Source organism: Pseudorca crassidens, chromosome 15 (assembly GCF_039906515.1).
Source record: "Pseudorca crassidens isolate mPseCra1 chromosome 15, mPseCra1.hap1, whole genome shotgun sequence".
NCBI lineage: Eukaryota > Metazoa > Chordata > Mammalia > Artiodactyla > Delphinidae > Pseudorca > Pseudorca crassidens.
Window position 1 is genome coordinate 47348779 of NC_090310.1, and position 25048 is coordinate 47373826.

The 25048-nt window shown below is 36.0% G+C and overlaps 2 protein-coding genes across 6 annotated transcripts in view; one reads left to right on the top strand and one right to left on the bottom strand.

The window, feature by feature from the left end:
• Window positions 1-25048, bottom strand: part of MACROD2 (mono-ADP ribosylhydrolase 2) — a 1985215-nt gene that overhangs the window by 1653709 nt on the left and 306458 nt on the right. The window lies entirely within an intron of this gene.
• On the top strand, window positions 9832-23594 carry FLRT3 (fibronectin leucine rich transmembrane protein 3). Of its 3 annotated transcripts, none has more exons than XM_067707448.1 (3): window positions 9832-10122; window positions 18290-19051; window positions 20055-23594. In XM_067707448.1, the coding sequence occupies exon 3, from the start codon at window positions 20098-20100 to the stop codon at window positions 22045-22047; it is 1950 nt and encodes a 649-aa protein (XP_067563549.1). In that variant the 5' UTR covers window positions 9832-10122; window positions 18290-19051; window positions 20055-20097; the 3' UTR covers window positions 22048-23594. The 3 variants fall into 3 exon arrangements, with proteins under 3 accessions (XP_067563549.1, XP_067563550.1, XP_067563551.1); XM_067707449.1 differs by having other exon boundaries at window positions 18290-18495; XM_067707450.1 differs by lacking the exon at window positions 18290-19051.

The following is a 25048-nucleotide window of genomic DNA, read 5'->3' on the forward strand; positions in this document are numbered from 1 at the left end:
TATTTCATTATTCTCTGTACTTCTCTGTGTTTAACTTCTCAAAAAAATGGATGACATAGACAAAATTACCCAAAAAGCAAAAAAAAAAAAAAAAAAAAAAAAGAGGACGGAGGGAGGAAATGAAGTAAAAGAACATGCCCTCTCACCCAAAAAGAAAGAAAATGTGCTCCTTCTACATATACAAATTTAAACAATATCAAGACCAAATTTATCTCCTATTAAAATGAAGATGAGCACTACCCAAAGTTGTTGAGGGTGCAGGGAGTGGGAGAATACATCCTTTCTGGAGGGCAATCTTGTAATCACAGCAAATTCATTTAAAAAGTGTCAGCTCTATGAAGCATCAATTTTACCTCAAAGAAGTTATCTTAATAAATTTGAGCACAAAGATTTCATTGGAAACATTTTCCTCATACTCTTGCTTATAATCTGGAAAAATTGAAAAGCATGCAAATGCTGGGAAAGACAGGCTAGTCATGGTGGTTGCTATCTCTGCAAACAATGGCATACTGTATAATGGCTCCCATTATGACTGATGATATCCAGGCACATTTGATAGTGCAGAGACAAGTTCACAATTTTCTTAAGTGAAAAGAAGTTATAATAATAAGTACAAAAGCAATATGTACAATACATGTTTTCCTAATTTAATTTGTTTACATATAGATAGAAGTTATTAAAATCTTAAAGGCTCTATTTTTATTTTCCTCTTATTATCATTCTTTTCTAACTTTCTACAACTTAACAGTGTCATTTAATGGCTGTAAACTATAAAGTGAATTGGAACAGGTGATTGCAACAAGTCTGATGAAAATAGGCAGTAGTGGTCAATTCATTTCTTACCATTAAGACATGGATAACTGGGTCCTAACAGCATAGTATTTGGAGTCATTTTGTCTCCTCTCAAACAACATGCATTTGTTTTTAAATAAGATTGTAAGTATCCCATATTAGAGATACTGAGGGAAAAAATACCATTGGGGCATAATTCCACCAAAATCAATCCTTGAGACTAACAGGACAATTAGTGGTTTTCTTTAACTGATGAGTGAAGAAATGTGTTCATTTGTTTACTAATGAAGGATGTTGTTCATAAAGGATAAGTCAAAGGCAGGAATGAGGTTCAGAAGGGCCAAGTGTAAACAGAAAAGCCTGTTAGGATTCTCGCACATTACATGGTAGATGGCATATTCTGAACTGGTATAACTTTTCTCTGAATGCTTTCTTTTAGGTACTTTCTGTTACAAATTACAATGAACCCTTAATGCCACAGTACTTTTATTCCATGTTCTAAGACCTATACGTTTGTTCTGGATGCATATTTTGGATGACTCCATTGCCTCCACTAACATTACAGTGTTAGACTAGATGTTAATCTGGATACAAACCAGAAGGCTCTGAGAGCTGCCCCATATTCCTAATGGACATGTGGATGATTTACTGTGACTTGTGGGCTCATGCACCCCCCCCCCCCCATTTAATGGGCACGGCTTAGTTAGGCCATTCTAGCTTTCTCGGCAGGTGTCAGCTTTCACCATCCTAAAGTAGATGGTTTCCTTTCCATACAAAGAAGACCCTTCCTCGTCCAGGGATTACATTCCTGGATGCAGAACAGACAATAACTCGGGAATCCCACGGACTCTATTGTAAACTTACGACGAAAAGCTTTTGGAAAACCTCAACACTGTTTCCTGGAAGGGCCTAAGAATGGTATGAGAAGAGTCAGGTCATAGTCCTTAAAAGCCCAAATTAGTAACGAATCTCCATTTTTGACTACCTTTCCCCTCCTCTGCCATCAAATTTTAGGATTTTGGTCTAAACTTAGCTTTCCACCAGTCTTTTCATTAATATCACCATTATTGGAATACTAGTCTCATTACATTGATACTGTTACTTTGCTCAAATCTATGAACTTCTCTTTTCTTCCTTACTGGCCTCTGTAATTCAGCAACCTCTTCTAATCTTCCCCAAAATTCATGACAAGGATGGATGAAGGGAACATGCATCATGAATGTTCTCAATTTCTTCTGTCTTCCTTGCTTGCACTTACCACCATAGTAACTGGTAAAGACTTCAAAATCCACCTACTGTGGCTCTCTCTTCCTCTCAAATTGTTGCTATTTTAGCAGCTTTGGTTCTTTCCTTAATGTCTCTTCAAAAACTTTCCCTCTTTAACTGCTGTAAGTCTCATTTCAAATACAGTTTTGTAGCCCAGAGTACACTGCTTAAATTGCTCCTGACCTTCTCAACCATGGACTAAGGTCAGGTTTCTTTGTTCTTTGGGATTGCTTAGGAGCCAGTACCTAGCTGTCATGAGATGGTTTTGGCCCACCTATAATCTATGTATTAGTGGATAGAGCAACTTTAGAAGGTTGGTTAGAGAGTCTTTGGAAAACAGTGAATGAGTCAACATGACCAGACTTATAGCACATACCTTAATATCATCTTCAGAGTACCCAGAACAAGTTCCTGCACCTGCTATGCAATTATTAAATTATCAGCTGCATTAGAATGGAGATGGTAATATTTTATTTTGTTCGGTCAAGAAGACAAGAAATAAATATGATTTAAAAGTTCCTTAAGATTATTTTTGTTTGGTCAAGAATATAGGATATAAATATGATATAAAACATCTTTATAATTACTTAACATTTATAATAATTTATTTCAATATTTATAATATTTCTACTTCCTGCCAGAAAGCTACGTCTACTTTCTATCTGAAAGTCATGTCTACTTTCTTTTAGAAAACTACACTGGAAACACATAAGATGCAACATAATTTTCTCTAACTTCTTTCAAAGATAAGATAGAAAGATTTGCTTACAAGGAACAAGTAATAACAGCAATGCCAACAACAATAATGATGATAATATTGATAACTTAATTACAGTTTACAAAATATAGATAAAACTCTTAGCTTTTACTGCACTTAAAATTCTAAAGTAAAAATCAAGCAAATATAAAAAGATGTAAACCCTACTTCCAAAAAATTTATTTAAAAAACAATGTTAACCTAGGATTTTTTGACAACAAACCTCTGTCATTTACATTTTACTTGTCCTTTTCCCTTCTTTTGTCAGCCAATAAGCTTTGCTCTTTGTCAATAAGATGTGATCTGATAAGCTTATTTCTGACTTGCCCCAGGGAAGCAGGGGAGGATTTCAGAGAGACAAGTCTGTTCCCTGGGCTAGCAAAGGAAACAAAGAGGAGCTGCTTGGGAAGTGACTCAAATAGTTTCTGTATTGCTTCTATGTAAACATGAGAATTAAACTACCAAAAAGCTTCCTCCCAAACAAAAATTACTCATTTTTAAAAGTAACACTTTGTTAATCATATTTCAATTCTATCCTCATTTAAAAAAACAAATTATTAAGAATAAAAGCTCATTAAAACATAAATAAATATTGGCAATATTTGTGCACTTTTAATAAAACTTGTCAAGTCTAGATCTTAATTTTTAAACACACATATGAAACCTAGTGAAGTATTTGTAAATTTGTAGCACTAATACATTTTAAATATCAAACAAAAGGAACAAAAGTTTAACTAATGAAAGAATTATAAAATGCTTTTAAATTCCCCAAATTTACAGTTAATCACTTAGAATATGAAGGAAGTGAAGCAGAGGGGACTACAGACATACTTTAATCTATCTATAACATATTTGTCATAAATCACGGTCAGGAAATTTAAATAGATTTATATTTTAAAGAATTTCCCATGATAATTTTTAACTACTTTTATTTGGACTAGATGGTATTGTGAAACATTCGCTTAGTCCAAATCTAATCAATCGATAATACTTTATCCCTTAAAAAATCTTGCAGATGATAATCAATACATGCCAGTTTTTAAGGGAAAAGTACTAATTTTAGTACATGTGCTTCTCCCAGAAGTACCAATGAGGGACAGTTTCCATAGTCATTTATAAGCAGATATAATATAAAACAGCTTTTGATTCTACTTTAAACATGTTTCTTTCAACATTAAACATGTTAATGTACCTAAGTAATCTGGACTGCACTGAAATAGCAATCCTAAAAGAGGTAATCTCAAATACAAGGAGAATACAGAGCTGGTTTGGAAATAAGATAAATCTGACAACAATTTCAGGAAATCTTCCTCTCAGAAAGTCTATTTGTGTACCTAAAATTAGCACCAATACTCCAGAAACAGTGAAACAATAAGATGGTTTGCAAGTGACGACAGCTTTGGCTGAGATTAACAGCAAGCTATGTAGATAGAATCATGTAGCTTTGGAGCAATCCACTTGTATGATATCTAGTAAATACATATCTCAATGATCAGACATATATTGATCTGCTCTTAATAACTGTAAGCCATTCCTCCAAAGCTATGCTTTATACTAATCATTTTCAAGAATAAGGAATTTGTCCTTTGATTTGTAATTAAGTCTCAGAACAAGCCTTAGATACTGTTATCTCAAGGTCTGAGCATCCAGGACAGTAAGCAGAAGCGTTTCTCAAATTGCTTCATTTCCAAAGATAAACTGTTAAAACACATAGCTTAATTTAACATTAGTGGATTGTGCCTTTTGAAATGATCCTGGCCCTACTCATCACTATGAAGATAAAAAGCAACTATCTACAAGTTTTAGCTTTGTCTTGGTAAGTGCTTTCTCAGATTTAATGAGCTCTTACAATGCACCACTTTACTGAAGTCCATAATAGCAAAACGAGGTGGGTCCCATGTCTCCATCTTCATAAATGAGAGAACTGAGGCTCAGAGAACTGAAGTTCTTTTCCCAGGGCCACACACAGAGTATCTATCAGAGGGAGAATTCACTCTCTGCTTGCTCTAAGTTTGCTTTTTCCAAGGTCCATTTTAAAAGTCTCTTTTTGCATTTTAAAACAAAGTGAGAAGGGTGACAGGGCAGTAGGGAGTGGGAAGGGGTCAAGGACACAGCCTACATCAGCTGGAGTTGGATCATGCATCATCTGCATGGCCAGACATGAAAGCAGAGAAAAGGTTAGAAAGTAGGGATCAGCAGGCTTTCCATTTTGCACTAGCCAGCTGTCTCAGCCCATCAGTTGTGGCCAGGTACTAACCCTGTTCTGAACCACAATTTCTCCTCTCTTTCCTGGGAGGCCAAAGGGGTGCTTTTTCTCAGTTTTTAAAAAATCATCTTTATCCCAATCCTGAAAGTGTAACAAGAGTCTAACTTGGATGCTGGGGAAAATAAGGGTGTATCAGAGGGTGGGCAGACAAGCAGGCAGGGAAATAACCACCTGATTTTTTCTCTTTGATTTCTGTCTCAAGACCTGTAATGACAGATCTCACTCCACTGCAGTATGTTTTGGAAATATACTTAAAAGGGATATGTGATTATTTTTAGGTACATTTTAAGTGTTGACTAATAAAAGGCAAATATCAGAACAGAAGAGCAGTTTAATATAGCATTTTTAAAACCATTCAGTATTCTAAGGCATCCATGACCTGCTATAATCTAATTATCTCTCCAACACCCTTTGGAATTGTCCAGAAAGAAGTGGTACAGTTTCTAACTGGTGCATTAAGCATCTGGCCTGACTTCACAGAATTACAGATAGCTGAATATGTACTCTCTCTATATTTTATTAACATCCCAGAGGTTCACGTTAAGATGTAGTACTGATGTGCCCTAACTTGCATCACTACCTGTTGACAGAAAAAACTAGGCAAGACTTGAGAGGGTCCACAAATACAAAAATCTTTTAAAGATGTTTTGGCAATTTAAACAAAACTTTGGCTTAAAAAAAAAAAAAGAAAGAAAATAAAAAGAGCAGCTTCAAGTTTATAAATTTATAAAACATGCCCAAGTTTCAGCATGCCAAATCCTCTAAAAATGAGCTAATCTCCAGCATCCGTTCCTTCCTTCTCAAACTAACAGGGTCCAATTTTCCTTCAGATCATACCCTGGCCTCCACTCTCAGCCGTGTGTCCGAATGGGGTTGACCCTACCTACAGCTCTTACAGGGGGCTTAAGCTCACCAATGTATCTCCCCATCTTCCTGCAATAGGTTCAGGAATGAGCATGTGATCAAGATTAAACAAATGAGAAAGAGTGAATCATACATCTGTGCATGTGTAGGAGCTTCTGGAGGTGACCTCTCTTCCCCTGAACACTGCAATGTGGGAATGTGATACATGGAACTGTCACTGCCTAAGGGAAAAGCCTGGAGCTGCCAAGGATCCATTGTACATGATCTAAGGAGACTGCCAACACTCCTTTGCCAACACTGGAAAACCCAGAGCCAGAGAGAAACTTCTTTGTTGACATACTTTAAGCCACTGTATTAAGCTTTACCTGAAGCCAGCCAGACCATACATTTGAACTTCTCAGTTACATGAACCAACAGATTTCCAATTGTTGATCAGATAGTAAGGCTTGAGCTTTCAATCACTTGCAACCAAAAAATTCTCAACTGATAATAAGCCCAAGGCATTTAATATACCAAAAGCCTGAGCTGATTTTGCTGGTTGGTTTGTTTATCAGACAACTTTGAAGACTTTATTCTCAGGAAGAGTGGTGAGGGGAAGAAAAATCATCAAGGATGTGTCTTTCTAAAACCTAAGAGAACTTTAATACTTTCTAAGATTAAATTTCCAATATCATAGTTGGAGGTGGTCTGGGGGTCATCTAGTCCTACCAGCTTCTTTTACAGGGAAGTTTTAACAAATTTGTGTACAATGAATGAGTGAATGAGGAAGCTTAAGTTTAGGCAGGTTGGAAGACCTCATTTAAATTGTTCCATTTCAGCTGGGAGTTGTTTATAAAAGAGGTTTAGTGGTGGTTGTTGTTTTCACTTGGATACACAAGTAAATAGTAAAGCCTGGGAAACCTGATTCCAAATCCAACCTACCCTGTCCTCCATCAGGGAACATCTCTTACCCTCTCACAAAAACAGAAAAACACAAAGTTCTTCGATATGGCCAGTTTAGATGGTCTTAGAATTTTAAAATTGGAATATGCTAGTGGAGTTCATTTTCCGGCCACTTCTTTACCCTCTGAAATGCATTTTCTCATGTACAGTGTTAGATTCACAGGCTAGCCCACAAAACAGAGCAAAATGCAAAAAAAATGACAAATGCCTTTTGAATCTAAAACATCTACTAGAACTCAACTAAGTTCTAAATCCTGAGAACATGGGACCATGAAATGCATGAAGACAACAGAAAAAAAAAATTAAACAAGAAAATATCCTATTTGCCTACCTCCTCCCTCATTTCCTGGCTATTGAACAACAAGAGTGTGAAAAAATCTGTCATTGGTCCTCTCTGACCTCCCTTTGTGCATTCTTTTACCACTTCTTAATGTCTCCTTTTTTCAAATGCTCAGATGCCCTCATCTTAATAGAGGCAGTTACCATTCCTTTGGTACTTACTATGAGTCAGGTACTGAGCTAACAATTTCAGAAATATTTAGTAATTTGTCTATAGTCATGTGGCAAAGCCAAGATGGAGCCCAGGTATGCTAGACCGTGAAGGACATGCTCTTAAACATTAGTCTACACAGGTGGGTTCCTCCACTAAGAGCTGAGTTCTCTCTGCTGTAAGAATCAGGACCCCCATTCCTATCACAGCCTAAAGGGCTTCTCACTGAAAACTGTCTGCCTTCCTTCCCCTCCTACCAGGACAGCCATCCCCTTATTGTAGGTAATCTCCCTTAGGTAACAAAGGAGGAAAGCAATCTGAATTAACTCAGGGTAACTCAATCTTTTCAGAGGCGGTCCATTTTATTGCAAAAAAATGTACATATTATTATAAGTTCGCCTCCAACTGGCAGAATTTCAGACAGTTGATAAGAGGAAGAAGTAAAAACAAGAACAAAAACAAAAACAAACGGAAGCAGCAAAAGAGTATATATTTTTGGACAGGGTGGGCTGATAGGAGCTATCTCAAGAGTTTGCCTCCAAAGTTAGCACCTCTAGTACAGATCACATTTTTCATAATCTCTTGCCTTCTTCTATATTTTAATCCACAACTTAAAAAAAAAAAAGAAAGAAAGAAAGCAACAATACATAATTGGCATTCGGTAAGTTCCTGCTGCCTTTATTTGCCATGTGGTGAAACCAAACCCCAGAGCAGATAATATGAAGTCAAGGCAGGCTAGGGAATGGAAACCTCAGAACTCCTAACTCCCAGGCCAATATATCTTCTTTTAGATACTGATAACCAAAATTGTCCATTTATCTTTCTTTTCTGTTTAAGGTCTGCCTGAATGGAGACAAAACTGATTAAATATTGATATAAGCCCATAGGAATTTGGCCAGGCAAAAAGTTCTTTTTAAATATAATCAACTCCCAACTGAAAATAGCTTCTAGAAAGAATGCTTTCATAAAACAATTTAATCCATGTGTTTATTTTGCAGTAACAGGAAGAAAATCCACCCTTTAACTGAGAGATTATCTGTTCGTCCCACCTCCCTTTCCTCCAAAACTCCAGCAGCTGCATCTCAGTTCAACTTTTGCTACCTAACATTTCTAAGAAGTTGGCTTTTCAACAGACGTTAGAATTCTAAAACTCCTGTATTTAATGGGTCCACCCTCAGAGGCCAATAAAAGTACAATCATAGAACAATAGGGGTCAGTATACCTCTTATCAAGAGTTCACCTTCTACTGTGATATCATTCATTCTTGGAGAGGAACTCAGAAGGTCAAACTGCTATCAGAGAAACATGTAAATAGATAAACTAAATGAAGCTAATGAAGAGACCATAATCAAATACTCCTGGGAAAGACAATTAGCTGGCCTCCTTCAGAAACACTCAGAAACTTTTTAAAAGTAGGAAGGAGAATGCTGTGAACCTCTAAGAATAAAACAAATAACATTAGTTTAAGGAAATTGCCCTCCAGGTAAATATAAAAGCAAAATTCTTCCCAATAATATTAAAAAGTGAAACGCACTTAGTGGAAAACTTACGAGCCTAAAGCATTTGTTGACCGAATAGCAGAAACCAGTCTATGAAAATCATAATTGAAAATAAAGTCTATAATTCTGCTGATTAGACACAGACACTATAAATGTCTATGTCTTCCACTGTCCAGTGTTTATTCATATACATAAATTAAAATACAATAACTTAAATACAAGCAAAACTACCCCTGAACAGTTTCTTTCTTCTTAAGATGTTTGTATCTCAACTCATGTTCAGAGCAAAAACGTATCAGAAAGGAAAATACTCTATTTAATTTTTCAAAACCTTTTTGTTTTAGGGAGGATGCCTTAAATACAAAAAACCTACTATCTACTAGGTTCTAAAGAAGATGGACAAATAGTGGGAGTATATGAAAAATACTTTCACTTCTTAAAACAAATACATATAAAACAATAACTTATTACCTCCAGGAAAAAAAACTGGTTACTTTTTTTTTTTTTTAACCTTTTGGCATTCCTGTTCCCTTCCCTTAAATAAATCAGTTATTTATTTGAAGCTGCTTTCTGTTCATTTCTCAAATAAATATTCACTGCTGGGGTTACTAGCCTTCACAATTATAACATTATTGTAACTAGTCAAAAATGAAAATAATATGATTTTGCTTAACTTCTTTTTAATACAGATGGCTTAAAAATAAAAAGAACCAGTGTCTTTCTATTGTAATCTTATAAATAGCCTTCTAACCGTCTTGTATTTTTTATAAGCTTCCTACCACTCCCCTGTTGTAGTAAACTTCAGAAAAGGTTGCGATTCCAAAGGGCTGCCTACCAACTGAATGGCATCCTGGCCTCGGCAGGCTGAGCGCCTCATTCTGGCTGCTCTCACTCCCTCTAGCGATGGCAAAGCTCATCTGTCTGATCACCCAGTTACCTCACTGAACGAGAGCTTGGCGAAGTCCTGCCCATCTATGACATCACCCCCTTCTTCAACCACTGCGAGGTGAAGCTTTAACTTCAGACTTGGAGGTGGGCTGTGCAGTAAACTGGAATGCTGTCCCTTGCTCGCTCCTCAGTGGAGGCGTGATCTGAACAGGACCAGCTCAGCCTGCAGCTGCCGTTGGCTTTGTGTGGACTGGACGCCGAGCTGGGCAGAGGGAGAGGGTTATTACTCCAATTCCCAGGCAGTGGAATTACAGCTAGAGCGGCAGAACATATGGGATTGCTTTTTCTCGCCTTCCCGGTAAGTGTTTCCCATGTTTTTCCTTATGATTGTCCCAGAAAGTTTGCTTGGTTTTACTCTCTAGAAAGAAATGACTTGGTATCATGAGGCATCCAAATACGAACGTTTGCTCTGTCACCAGGACGAGCAATGTATGTGCGTGCAAGCCAGCAAGGAAAAATTGGACTGTTACAGCCAAATGCAAGAAGTTTCTTGAAACCTTTCTTTCATTAAAAAAAAACTAATGATAAATGGCTATTTTCTGTCTCGTGTTATTGCTATTTGAAAAGAGCCTTATAGAAAACATTAAGTTGGAAAGTTAAATGTTAGATGTTAAAGAGTACGAGGCAGATTTTTTCACAGAGAGGAAAGCGAAAGGTCTTGCTAACTTGGTGTGTACTGTATGTGTGGTATGATCACCAATTGCTGCTTTTACAACTGTGAAAGAAAATCAATAATCCCTCAGCCCATAAGTACGCAGTACATGAAAAGCATACATCTTGCTCACAGCTAGCCCAGCTACTCCTGGAGACTTATGTGCCTCTGGAAGGATTAACAGCTACACCTAGATTTTAAAGCTTGCACTGCTATCCTGCCAGAGCTGCTTCAAGCATTTCAGGCTTGCAAATCTCAACCAGTGAACTCAACTCCGAGGAGGGGGAGACTCTCTTACAAACCATATCCCCTCTCCAGAAGAACGCCAAAAATCCATTGCTTGGGCAAATGTAGTATGTGACTAGCATAGTAATTGGCAAAGTCTACTCAGAAAAACTAACAAAGCTCAGCCTGGAAGTTAAGCCTGATGTATGCAGGGATTTCAGTGTGGCAGGGGGTAAAAAAATGAGTAGAGCCCTCATCAAGTGGGATATGCAGAGTATCCATTCACTTGCAACTTATAATGGGAAAATCTTATATTGAAAGAAATATTTTTATACAACAAAGCTTTCCAAAAGTAGTTAAATGTATCTTCTCAAGAAAATTTTTTTTCAGTGAATTAGATCTGAAAGAAAATGGTTGCATAGAGGTAAAAAGTACAACAGGCCTATATTTTCTCAATATCTGGGGGTTTGATTGTTATTTATTTATTGAGAATTTAAAAGATTTTTTAAAAGCCTTGATATGTGCCAATCATGGGACCAAATTCTCCAATGGTTTTAACAATTAACTATTTTAAATTTTCTTAATAAATCTATCTGCTCTAAAATGCACACATATGTTCCTTCGTTATAGCAGGAAACAACATGAATAAAGCCACTAGAAAAGTGCTTCAGCTGTAGCAATGCCTTTCATTTATCCCCGACAACATAGGAATATCCTGACCAGCATAAACATAAAGAATGAATTTGTCTGTTTTCAGATAGGACCACTTATGTCTGCCCCAAAGTGACATATGACAGATACCCATCTCTCTTGAAATGAGTAAAGAAAGAAATGAACCTTTTAAAAGTACTACAAAATATTAATATTACCGCTACTACCAATATTAATGATAATATGCCAGGTTTTAATCTATAAGAAGATTAAATCAGAGATATGCCACTTAGTTTGCAGATATATGTGTGTGTATACACAACATATACACACACATACACAAATACATACGTATATTAGCCTGAAATAAAAAACAGCGTTACAAAAACATGATTGCATGTATTTTAAGTAGGAAAAGCACGTCTAATTTCTTTTTTAAATAGAGCACTGCCAAAAATATATCTAGTCCAAGGATCAGAAAAGATATTATTGAATGAATAAACATAATGAACTCATTAATATTGTGTATAATACTATCAGTTATTAATTAGGCTGTATAATACTATCAGTTATTAATTGGGCTTTTCATTCCCCCCCCCCATTTTAACTCAATTATGGTTAGGTTCAAAATGCCCAATTAAACACTTCCTAAACATTAACGTTTGTGGAATATATAACTGGGCAGCAAGTAAAGTTTTTACAAAAAGAAGAAAAACAGTAAGAAAATTTGTCATAACTGAATGTGGCAGTAAAATAGAAGGTATGTTTCTTTTGCTTTCAAGTGTTAATTAAGGAGCCTCCAATTCCATCGAAACTTTTTCAGAGCTAAATGAAGCGGTGTGAAATAAATTTGGTTGAAATCTTGTGGCTGTCAGACTTTGTTAGCAAGCTATTAATTATCTTTACCCCAGTTTCTTCTCTAGACTATATTGCCCAATCAAATAGAAACTCCAATTACATTCAGCACCTCCTGCCTAGGGACACAAGACCCTAATGAACACTCAGTGTCTCCAGATGCAAAATACAATTTTCATCTTTAAACATGCAAGTGCACTGCAGAGAGATTTGTCTCTGCTTTTCTTGGCCACACACACTAGGGCTTCCTCTTCTTTCTGAATTATTTTGAACAATTTTAAACCCTACAAAAATCAGTAGCAGAGAACTTGCCTTGTATTAATGTCATATGAATGCTTCTTTATGCTTTTATTCTAGATATGCCAAATGTTCATACCAACATTAAATTAAATCTGGTCATTAGAAAAAAAAATTGGTTTAAAACTGCCATTTCAGTGGATCTTAACTTTTCCCCCTATTTTTAAGGTGGGTGGGCTACATAACAAAGAATGTGTTTAATGCCAAGATCCAAGACTAACTTAAAAATTTTGATTAAACCCCCTTAAATACTCTTTTATTCAACCAGTTTATTTTAATAGTATTATAAATAATTGTTGACAGTCAAATGAAGACCACTATAAATGAAGTCAACGAGGGAAATAAGATTCAGTAAATTTTTCAAAGCCTGTAACTTCTTCCCTCCTTTTCTCCTCAGTCCCCCTTGCCTCCTACCCCCACCTTTTGCCCCAGAGGCCTTTACTGTTCTTCTCAACGGGAGGCTTTGTTGTAATTAAACCAGAGGAAAACTGGCTGGCAGCAGCCAACATCTGACTTAGGGCTTCTGAAAGCAGTGTTCTGGTAGAGTGTACCACCCCCCAGCGGGCAAAAACTCTACAGTAAATCTCTAAGCAGTATTAATTCTCCAAAGTGCCTTTTTCTCTTCAGAGCATTAAAAGGGCCTTTTCTCGACTCTTTCTAACATTCCACCATTTCAAAAACTTATCACAAGTCAACAAACAAATTTCCATCAAGAAGATGGTTTGTAAATAAATGTCTTCTGGAAAAAGCCTTCTGCCGCTTAAGAACCGAAATAGGAATATACATTTCAGAAAGCATTTTCCAGTTTCAGAATGCAGATCAACATCGCGAAATTTGGTAAACCATCACACTAAAAAACAGTCTGAAAGCCATGTTTATATTGCATAGGACAGCAGGTTTCAGGACTTTGACTTGTCTGTTGACAAGAACACCAGAGAAAACAGATTTTAAGTAAAAAAGAACGAAATGTAATCTAAGCAGCAGCTAAAGTTTCATTTGTTTAACATATGCATAATCTCTTTTCCTAGCCCCCAAATCAAGTGTCAGGAATGTATAAAAAGCTCTCTCCAGGTATTAGTCTGCTTAAATGAGAGAAAGGAGAAATTGCTCTCTCTTGATGAGACAATGACAGCTTTTGTTCTTTATTCTTTCACTTTTCACGTGCACAAGTTACCGTGGCAACTTTGAAAAGAAAACCCAGAGACCACATTTGGTTAAACACCATTTTCAAAGTGTGCCACTGGACTGTGGATTGATCAGTTTATGTGTTGATGATTTTCTTCCTCTTCATTTGGTTTAAATCAACAATACTCAACTCTGACATGAAAAAAACAAGGTGTTTTTTATGATTATGGATGTTATCATCCAGCCCAGTGCTTGGCACACAGTAGACCCAAATATTTGTTCTACTAGAGTATGGAAACTTGAATATTAGAAATTTAAAGCGTATCAACCAAATTGTACTAACAACACTGAAAAAGGCATTTCAAGTTTGCAGTGGGAAAATGTGGTTTAACAAAGATAAGCATAGTTTTAATTGCAATTGCTTAAAAGTCAATGCAAACTTAAAGCTTGTCCCCTGCCCCAAGCTCTCTACTGCTCACCTTTACCAACTTCTAAATTAATATCTTATTCATTCTTATAAGCCATGGTTTTCTAACTCATTTAGTCTGGCTTAATATCATAAAGGAAGCAGCCTTCAATATGATGAAAGATAACATCCCAGTTTGCCTTTTTGTTTTAAGGATGCTCAGTTTAACTTTATAAGCCAAAACAAATGAAGCAGAATTAGATTCATTTATCACAAACCTATTGGGGAAAAGAACCAGTAACATAAAAGGAGAAAGTAAAAATACTTTGCTTTGGAACTTTCATCCCCTATTTGCATAAATGAAACAAACCTTACAGGCCAGAAAATAGTCTGGATAAAACTACGTAAGGAAAGGCACACTTGCTTCTCTGCCTCTCAGCAAACCCTTCAGACTTCATGACTCTCAAGAGGAGAGTTAGAGGTCCTTCTGCTTGCCTGGCATTAAACAAAAGAATTGGAACTTTCCTGAAATCTGATGATCGTGGAAAATTTAACTACCAGACAGGCTGCTTAGAAAGCATTTTGCTGTCACTATCAACTAACCTGATGTACTCCAGTTTTTCAGTTTAACCATCCACGTAGTTTATTTGAAATATCATTTGTCATTACAAAGACTTAGCATTCATAGGTTGATCATTTTGTTGAGCTTTCTAGCAGCAATTTAAACCTTCATGAATAAATTACTTTCCTAATACTCCAAATTATGATTGTATAAATTCCAGTTTACCTAGAAATATTCACAGACTTGGATAAATTTGAGTAAGCATACGTTTTCTTCAATCTCAAGGTTTTACTCAAAATAATAATGCAATTAACTTCGATTAAGAGTTCTACATGCCTTTCTACTTTTAGATTTAATATTTTTAAAAGTTTCCCAGAGAGTTAAGAGAACCTGATGTGAGGCAAAGCATTAAAAAGAAACGAAAACTCAAAACTCTATACTCGATTTAAGATTTTTTTTAAATGAGCAATGATTTCAAATCAAAGTCCATTTAAATCAAAGGGAGCAAATAAAGGATTTAGGAAGTTAGCACTATCAACATATAATCTTAATCTAGGTGTTCAAAGCATGAGAAATACCTTGTCATCTCAAACATTCCCACCTCCAAAATATTGTAGTAGCAAAGAAGGACTCATATAAACTTGTAGATTACCTCAAGTTCTTGACTTTATTTAAATACCAGTTTTCTATTCAGATACAACTTCTTCAATTATGTTAGTTTTCTTAAACTATCTCAAAATGATAGCATCTTTATCTATTCACATTCTTTTAAGTATATCATGGAAATCAATTGGAGGCTTCTTGCAGATGTGATTACATTATAAATGCATTTTTAAAAATCCACAATTTTTATTTATAAAGATAAACTGAATAGGAAAATCCATATTAAAAATCTGATTTACCAGTGAGGCGATTATGTTTTTCTTCTTTTTGCTACAGTTCTACATGCTATATACTGAAGCAATGATACAATTTAAAAAAAATTTTAAACATTCCTTTAAATAACCAGGGCTCCATTTATGTTTCCCCCCAAGTTACCCCATTAACAATATTTTTCTAAAAGATCGATTCCTTTTTGTTCAGAAGTAATGGCCTCTTTCAAGCCTATGCAGACATAAAGGCTCTGAAGTCAATGTTGTGGAAACCAGGCCACAGTGTCCATGCCAGTGGGGATCATTTTTCTTTTCATCAGTCACATTCAACTACAATGTCTTTATGTGCGTGAATATGTAGAGCCAGCTCGGAAAGAGGGAAGTGTAAGCATGGGGGCAGGATCACCTATTTTAGATGGAGAGACCATTACGGCCTCTAATATGCAAAATAAAACAAAACTCTGTAGCACTATAGGTTTTAAATATAAAAAGTCAGGAGAAGATATAAAATATAAGATATAAAACACAATCAAGCATGCATTGAACTGTTTGAGCTTAAGTAAAGGGAGTAAGAACTTGTGAAGGAAGCTTCATTTTTCAAAGAGTATCCTTCTCTCCAGAGAAACATGCTTTATATTTTTGCCTTTTGTTTTAACGCAGTCTGGGGAGAAAAGAATGGCATTTTCCAAGAATTTAATGAGATTTCAGGCTTTCTGTTAATCCCACATTATTACCACTATTGTATTAATGGCAATGTGAGTTTGCATATCAAATAGAGCAGAGGAAGCAGTTTCACAAATGTAAAACAGAAAAATAAACAAATTAATCTTCCTTCTTTTCACACCTATTTAGAATATTTTTTCTTTCTCTGGGCTAAAAATGTGAAAATCAATACATATTCTTGGAGCTTGAATTGGTGAAATACTTACAGCTCAGCTACAAGCTTTAGCTCTGGTTATCATTATGATCATCACCTTGCACAGACTCTAGGCTGACCGACGATTTTTAAATTCCCATTCGTCAGATTAATCTTTTCAATTTTAGAGTACGTCCTGGTGTACGAGAAATGGCCAGCTATTGGCAACATTTTAAGCAGGTTCTCACCTGTGATTTTTATAATGGTTTTGATTAGTTTTTAATGCAGTTCAACAAAAGTAACTGTTTTTTAAATTGCTTTAAATTTTTTCTTAAATTTACCCAATTACTTTATATGTTGAATAATTTTCAAGCTTAGAAAACATTTACAGAAGATACTTTTTAAGGTAAAATTGTAATTATAACTTCACAGCTTGCTTTTCCATTTTCACATACCAAGAAAGTAACAGTCTTCAAGAAAATACTCCACTGAAATTCAACAATAATGAGCAAAACCCTAAAGGCATCACTGTAAAACCTCACATTAAACAATAAATCACTTAAACTTTCCTTTGTGGGCACTTTGCAATATTCACTAGAGACTACTTTATCCATCTGCTAACTGCTATTTTGATTTCAAGTTGCCTAAATAATAAATTAAATGTATCTGTAATTTTTTTTCAGTTTTCTTCTGTTAATGCAGTCTATTAGTGCTGATATCTGGTGACAAACTAAAAGAAATCAAACTTTCAAAGAGAACCAGAAACACAAATTTTGGCCTTATTTAACATTCACTTTCAGTAGTGTTTGAATTCTGGAACAGATGCTATCCTTGTTGGATGCTAGGTAATTACTGGGGGAGAAGCAAATTGCTTCTACTTTCAGGGTCAAATATTTCCATGATACCTTAATGAACCCTACTTGTATAGAAAGCCCCTGAGTGGGTGACTTTGCATAACAGATACTTATCCTACCCACCTCCCCTGCCCACCCCCAAAAATTGTCATGCATATTAGATAATGAACAAAGCAGTCATCATTAAAATCTTGAGTCTCTTTGGTAAAGCCTTAAGCCCTTTCAGAAGTGAAAAAGACAGTCATTGGAGATTGGCATGTTCCTGTCTGAACCTAGAGAGAAATGCCTTGTCAGCTTTTGATATGCTTTCCTAACGGTCATTACAAGGAGACATTGAAATAGCTTCCTTTCTGTCCCAAATACAGTTTCTCAAGTTCAGTTTGCTAAAAATTGTATTCTCCTGAAAAAAATACTATGACTTGAACTTCTGTGCTGCCTTTTGGCCAACAATACCTGAGTAACTTGAGTTTCAAGATCATCAACTAGCCCTTAAAAACACCTCTAAGGAGGAAGGTCATAGTGTCCACATTCTGCAATTGGGAAAATTGAGGTCTGCAGGAAGAATTAAACAGGGCACTGGGCAAATCAAAAGATTTGCTTCTAAAGCAAACCCTTTTCAACTCTTTAAATTGTAGATTGTATGACTTTGTAAAACTATGTTCAGAAATGTCTAAAATGTTACCATGGCATTTCTGTCAAAAATCCTTGTTATGTCTTTGTTCACCTCTTTGATGTGTACTTGTTTTCTTTTTAAACATTTTATCATTTTCTATCTAAGATTTAAAAGTGAATTTTTAAAGACTGGTCTGACCTGAATTCAAAATCCATGGAAGGGGCTTACTGCCTCTTGAATGAAGCTTTGCTTCTGATTTGTTGAACAGTCAGTTAACAATAGAAATTATCTATTTGGTGACAATCTCAACTTTGGCTTCCACTTTATTTATATAAATGGGAAGTAAAAGACAAAGAGGTCATCTTATCCCTTTGCAACAACTACTATGACGAAAGATGTGTTGCTTAAAGAAAGAAGTGAAGTTAAATTTCTAGGAAATTTCTCTAGTGTGTTAATGTTCATTGTTAATAGTTCATTAAAACATTTTACTTTCACAGGAGATGCTCAGACCCAGTGTATTTCAAGGAACAGAAACATAAAGGAAATCTAGTATGCTTCCTTTTTTTTTCCCCATGAAGAATATTTGAATTAAGTTTTTTTTTACCTCTTGAAAGAATACCTGTTCTTTCATAACCTGTGACTGCACCAGCTATTCTGAGAAAGCAGCAAGAAGCAAAAGCTGGAAATAGCTATTTCACAGCAGGTAATCACACCTCAGGATGTAGCTACTGTACAAAGTTTATACTTGGATAATTCTGGATGGGAATAAAGGTGGGGGGTAACTGCCTGAAAACCTATTACTATACAGGTCTTAGCATCATGAATGGCTTTCTTCATGAGGATCTGAAGTTACTATCTCTGACCACATTGCACAGAAGAGCCAATAAGAATTTCAAAGAGAGCAGTTTCCACTAAGGGAATTAAGCTACACAAAAGGAACCTTCACACAGAAACTCTATAAGAAAGGAAAAAAAAAAAAACATAGGAAACCATGTGTTCTACATAGTAACAGGAAAGTGAATTGTTTCTGGTCCCCACTTTAATAAGCTTGCCCACCATGCTGAACCGCAGCTGGAATGTTCATTGACAACAGCAAGCCTGATCTGGAGGTGTGTGCGGCATAGGATTACTTGAATAAACAGTGAAGAATATTTCCAAGGACTAAACAAGAGTTTATAAGTCCCAGCCCCTCACCAGGAAAATAATATATGCGCATTGGATTTTCACTCACGCAAAATTTACCCACATCGTTCAATAAGGTAGGAAAAATATTAAAGTCTTTTATCTTCATGCCTGAAATTATAAAGGCTAATTAATACCTAAAGGTGCTGAAGAAATTATATCACACAATAGATCAGTACAAATCTATAATTCTCCAGCCATGGAGAATGTTGAATAATATTTTAGATTAGAACTTGAAGAAAGATAAATGCATTGTGAAAACATGTTATGAGATAGAATGTAATGAAAAATGTTCATAAAGCCATTAAACCATGTAGTACAAAACATACAATAAAATGGGAGAAAGAAAGAGCTAGCTTAACATGAAATGGAATTTTCCACTTAGATTAGCTAGATGTATTAGCTGTATATCTTTCCTTCCCTAAAGTAAATGAAAAAGATTCCTTCTGATTTTCTTGCTAGAAATACCTATCTCACATGTTTAATATTAATAATCAAAGAAAAATAACATTAATAATCAAAGCAAACACTTGGCTTTACTGGGATTCAGGATCTCAAGAGATTTGTAACTATTCCTGAATAGTAAGAGAATAGATTTTTTTGACTACAAATTCTACAGTTGTGCAGTCTACGTAATAGAAAGCAGATATAAAATTTTCGTTAAGAACAGTAACATTATTATCTTTAAATATAACAAATCATATTCATATGTGTCAATTCATTATGAATATTAAGAAAAAATTAGAAATCTGACTAGCTTGGTCAATGACTGGCTACAAAACTGATATAAAGTATTATGAAAATGCTTTAGAATATTCAATAAAACTAATTATATTTAACATTTCAAAGTCAGATAGATTTGGGACATAATACTTAATACCAGAAACATTTAAAGTAAAAAGATTATGTGATTGTGTTCGTTGTTAGCTAGCAATAAAACCTAAGCATGCCAAAAAAAAAAAAAATTAACTAATAAAAGTGATTATAGATGTTGCAGTTTCCATATCTATTTCAAATACCATTTTAAATACGCTGGCCTGATGGTTTTCTGTCTTTTTTTTTTAACTCACTCCATTTTAGGGCTCTGAAACTACCTTGTGTAAAGACCTCAACACTGCTGACCATGATCAGCCCAGCCTGGAGCATCTTCCTCATCGGGGCTAAAATTGGGCTGTTCCTCCAGGTGGCACCACTATCAGTTATGGCTAAATCCTGTCCATCTGTGTGCCGCTGTGATGCCGGTTTCATTTACTGTAATGATCGCTTTCTGACATCCATTCCAACAGGAATACCAGAGGATGCTACAACTCTCTACCTTCAGAACAACCAAATAAATAATGCTGGGATTCCTTCAGATTTGAAAAACTTGCTGAAAGTAGAAAGAATATACCTATATCACAACAGTTTAGATGAATTTCCTACCAACCTACCAAAGTACGTAAAAGAGTTACATCTGCAAGAAAATAATATAAGGACTATCACTTATGATTCACTTTCAAAAATCCCCTATCTGGAAGAATTACATTTAGATGATAACTCCGTCTCAGCTGTTAGCATTGAAGAGGGGGCATTCCGAGACAGTAACTATCTCCGGCTGCTTTTCCTGTCCCGTAATCATCTTAGCACAATCCCCTGGGGTTTGCCCAGGACTATAGAAGAACTCCGCTTGGATGATAATCGCATATCCACCATCTCATCACCATCTCTTCAAGGTCTCACTAGCCTAAAACGCCTGGTTTTGGATGGAAACCTGCTGAACAACCACGGTTTAGGTGATAAAGTTTTCTTCAACCTAGTCAACTTAACGGAACTGTCACTGGTACGGAATTCCCTGACTGCTGCACCAGTAAACCTCCCAGGCACAAACCTGAGGAAGCTTTATCTTCAAGATAACCATATCAATCGGGTGCCCCCAAATGCTTTTTCTTATCTAAGGCAGCTGTATCGACTTGATATGTCCAATAACAACCTAAGTAATTTACCTCAGGGTATCTTTGATGATTTGGACAACATAACCCAATTGATTCTTCGCAACAATCCGTGGTATTGTGGGTGCAAGATGAAATGGGTGCGTGACTGGTTACAATCACTACCTGTGAAGGTCAATGTGCGTGGACTCATGTGCCAAGCCCCCGAAAAGGTTCGGGGAATGGCTATCAAGGACCTCAATGTGGAACTGTTTGATTGTAAGGACAGCGCAGTTGTAAGCACCATTCAGACAACCACTGCAACACCCAACACAGTGCATCCTGCTCAAGGACAGTGGCCAGCTCCAGTGACCAAACAACCAGACATGAAGAACCCCAAGCTCACTAAGGATCAGCGAACCACGGGGAATCCAGCAAGAAAAACAATTATCATTACTGTGAAAGCTGTCACCTCTGACACAATTCATATCTCTTGGAAACTTGTCCTACCTATGACTGCTTTAAGACTCAGCTGGCTCAAACTGGGTCACAGCCCAGCGTTTGGATCTATAACGGAAACAATTGTAACAGGAGAACGCAGTGAATACTTGGTCACAGCCCTGGAGCCTGATTCACCCTATCGAGTCTGCATGGTTCCCATGGAAACCAGTAACCTCTACCTATTTGATGAAACTCCTGTTTGTATTGAGACTGAAACCGCACCCCTTCGAATGTACAACCCTACAACCACCCTTAATCGAGAGCAAGAGAAAGAACCTTACAAAAACCCCAATTTACCATTGGCTGCCATCATTGGTGGGGCCGTGGCCCTGGTGACCATCGCCCTTCTCGCTTTAGTGTGCTGGTATGTTCATAGGAATGGATCACTCTTCTCAAGGAACTGTGCGTACAGCAAAGGGAAGAGAAGAAAGGATGACTATGCGGAAGCTGGCACCAAGAAGGACAACTCCATCCTGGAAATCAGGGAGACTTCTTTTCAGATGTTACCGATAAGCAATGAACCCATGTCAAAGGAGGAATTTGTAATACACACCATATTTCCTCCTAACGGAATGAATCTGTACAAAAACAATCACAGTGAAAGCAGTAGTAACCGAAGCTACAGAGACAGTGGTATTCCAGACTCAGATCACTCACACTCATGATGCTGGAGGACTCGCAGCATACCGTGTTTCGGTTTTTTTAAACCTAAGGGAGGTGATGGTAGGAACCCTGTTCTACTGTAAAACACTGGAAAAAGAGACTGAGAAAAGCAATGTACTGTACATTTGCCATATAATTTATATTTATGAACTTTTTATTAAAAGTTTCAAATTTCAGGTTACTGCTGCGATTGATGTAGTGGAGAAGCCTGAACACAATTCTATATTTTAGTACTTTTTAGTAATTTGTACTGTATTTTCCTTGCAAATATTGAAGTTATAAATCATTTACTTTGTGTTCTACTGAGTAAGATGACTTGTTGACTGTGAAAGTGAATTTTCTTGCTGTGTTGAACAATCAGAACTGCGTTCACATGAGATCCTTGTAGTATAAGCACAGGCCATTTTTCACTTTGGTATTAATGTAAAAAAAAAAAACTGGCTGAATGAGAAAAATTAAATTTCAAAAGGTAGTTATGAAATAATGTTCCAATTATTAAATTTGTATTCCAGTGGTATTCAATAATCAAAATATGTGAAGTAATGGGCAATATCAGACTTGCTGCATAACTCCATTTTTACCCTAAGCAAATTAGATATCCTTAAGAAAGTAAACATATCTTCTGAGCTGAATCCATCAGCTGGCATAAAAGGAGTGTGAAGTCTGCTGTTGTTAATGCCATTGTTAACAAAGCTTTGAGAATAAAGGACTTCACAAAAACAATACTGTAAGCGTGCTTCCAGGTTAGGGGGAAATCTGTACTTAGGAAAACATGAAAACATAGACTCGCATAGCGTAATGAACACAAATCTCAGAATTGCATTCTGGTTTTGCCTATACCATCCTGATTTTTGAAAAGTCAACTCTAAAGACACAATTGTTCATGTTTATGATGTTTTTATCATAAAGGATGTCAAAAAAAACCTTACACACATTAAAAAGGTAGCATAACCATAAGCAATTCCCCTCAGCAATGAAGAGAAAGTAGTACTTTAAATGAGAATTTAAAAGAAAAATGAATACTAGAAATTAAACTTAGATCTGGTTTATGTGAAACATTTTAACACTGTACATAAACGTTCAATTTACGTTCACAATGATCAAGAATACTGCCCATTACTGTCACAGTTTTCCAGATATTACATAATTAACTTGTAATGTAACATTTCTTTCCAGCTTCCTACTGAATTGTGAGCTATTACTTGTTTAAAAACCTCATCACTTTTCTGTTGCCATGATTTTTTTTTTTCCCAACAAAAAACCAAAGTGCATTGTACGCCCTTTGGCCAGTCTTGTATGTGCCTTGATCCAACGCTACATGTATTCAGCTTTTAAAACTCGACAAATTTTTCATAATTCCTTAAATATGAAAAATTGTGGTCTTATTGCTGAATAAAACAAAAGAAAGGACAAAATAATTGTGCTTGCTGTTTCGGGATTATGTTACTATCAGTAAAGTAGCAAACTGCCCAGCACATTAGTCCTAAGTACCCCCTGTATTTTTCTAGGCATAAAAATAAATGTTGGCTACAAATAAAAAAAATAGCAATATCTTGAGCTTGTGTATCATTTTACTTAAGGGTTCAGCGTTTCATGCATAAACGAATATCCTAACAGTCTTTTGGAATACTCTTACAGAAAACTTCAGAAGTGGTTTTGTGACCTTCCAGTCTTTGTACACCGCTGCTGTTGTCCTGGTTGATACTTTAAGGTGGTTTTTGAAAAATTAATATTTTTTAAAATAGCTTTTTGGTAGTACGAGTTGGCATCAGAGGATCTGATATCCCAGATTTACCACTTACTAGGTATGTGAAAACAAACCATTTACTCTCCCTAGCTTAGTTTCCTTATGTATACAATGGGGCTATTAATACCACCCACCTCACAGGGTTGTTGTGAGGATTAAATGAGACAATGTGCTTGGAAACTGTACAATGTTCAACAAAATACAAGTTACTACTATTATGGTCAAGCAGAGTGAGCCATGTGCTCCCAGTGGTTTGTTACATATCGCTGCTTCTACTACTCTGCTAACAAATATCTCCAACTGCCTATGAAACCTCATTTATTCATTTGCCATCTTCAAATGTTTCTCAATACTTTCTCTTTTGATTTCCTGTTAAGGATAGTTGTTTTCTAGGGATAACTTAGCAAAGAAAATGTGATTAACACTGGATACAGGGAACATTTTCTGAAGGAAGTTTGACTTTGCTTCCACAGGTTTTGAGTAGTTTAGCTACAAGCTCTGCCAGAAGTCAAGGAAAGGGCTGGATGGTTCCGTAAAGTCCCTATACACCTGTGAGTTTATAAAAAGTCAAAAGCCAAGACTATTTTCCAGTTAGTATACCTTCCATGAGCACAGAAAATTTTATGTGTTCTGATACATGCATTTTAATTATTTTACCTGGGGTAAATCAGAAATATGTTTTATTAGCAAATAGAGAAAGCAAATAGAGAAAGCAAATTTAGCAAATAGAGAAAGTACTGAGAGGGTAAAAGTTTATTCTTTTACCTAGGCTTGCTATGAAATCCAAATACTTTGCTGAAATATATATATACTTTCAATAAATGACAAAACACAAATCTCCACCTTAAGGGACACTAAATTAATTACAGATACATATACATCTATCCTAAGCTAAATGTTCACAATTTTTACTGATCAGGTACTAACAAAGAAAAATGTAGGAAAAAAAAATTCAATCCTGAATATGCAGCTTATACATTTAACAAGAATACAATGGGGAAGCTACAAAAAAAATGAGGGAAAAATCACTCCCCTGCTGAACGTTTGACAAAAATCAAAAATTGCTTTTGGATGCAGGCACTTGTAACTGCATTAAATCACTGCACTTACACTCTCGTTCCCTATTAAAAACAACACTGTGTTCTTTCAGTGAGGCCTATTTGTTAAAAGTATTCCCCTGTGCCAAAGGAACTAGTAAAAAACTCTGCTTTACTAACCCCATTTTCTGAGTAAAGCACATTTTATAGGTACATGCC

Bases quoted from the DNA above. Each gene is read 5' to 3' on its own strand.
- FLRT3 (XM_067707448.1), top strand. From the start codon at position 20,098: ATGATCAGCCCAGCCTGGAGCATCTTCCTCATCGGGGCTAAAATTGGG.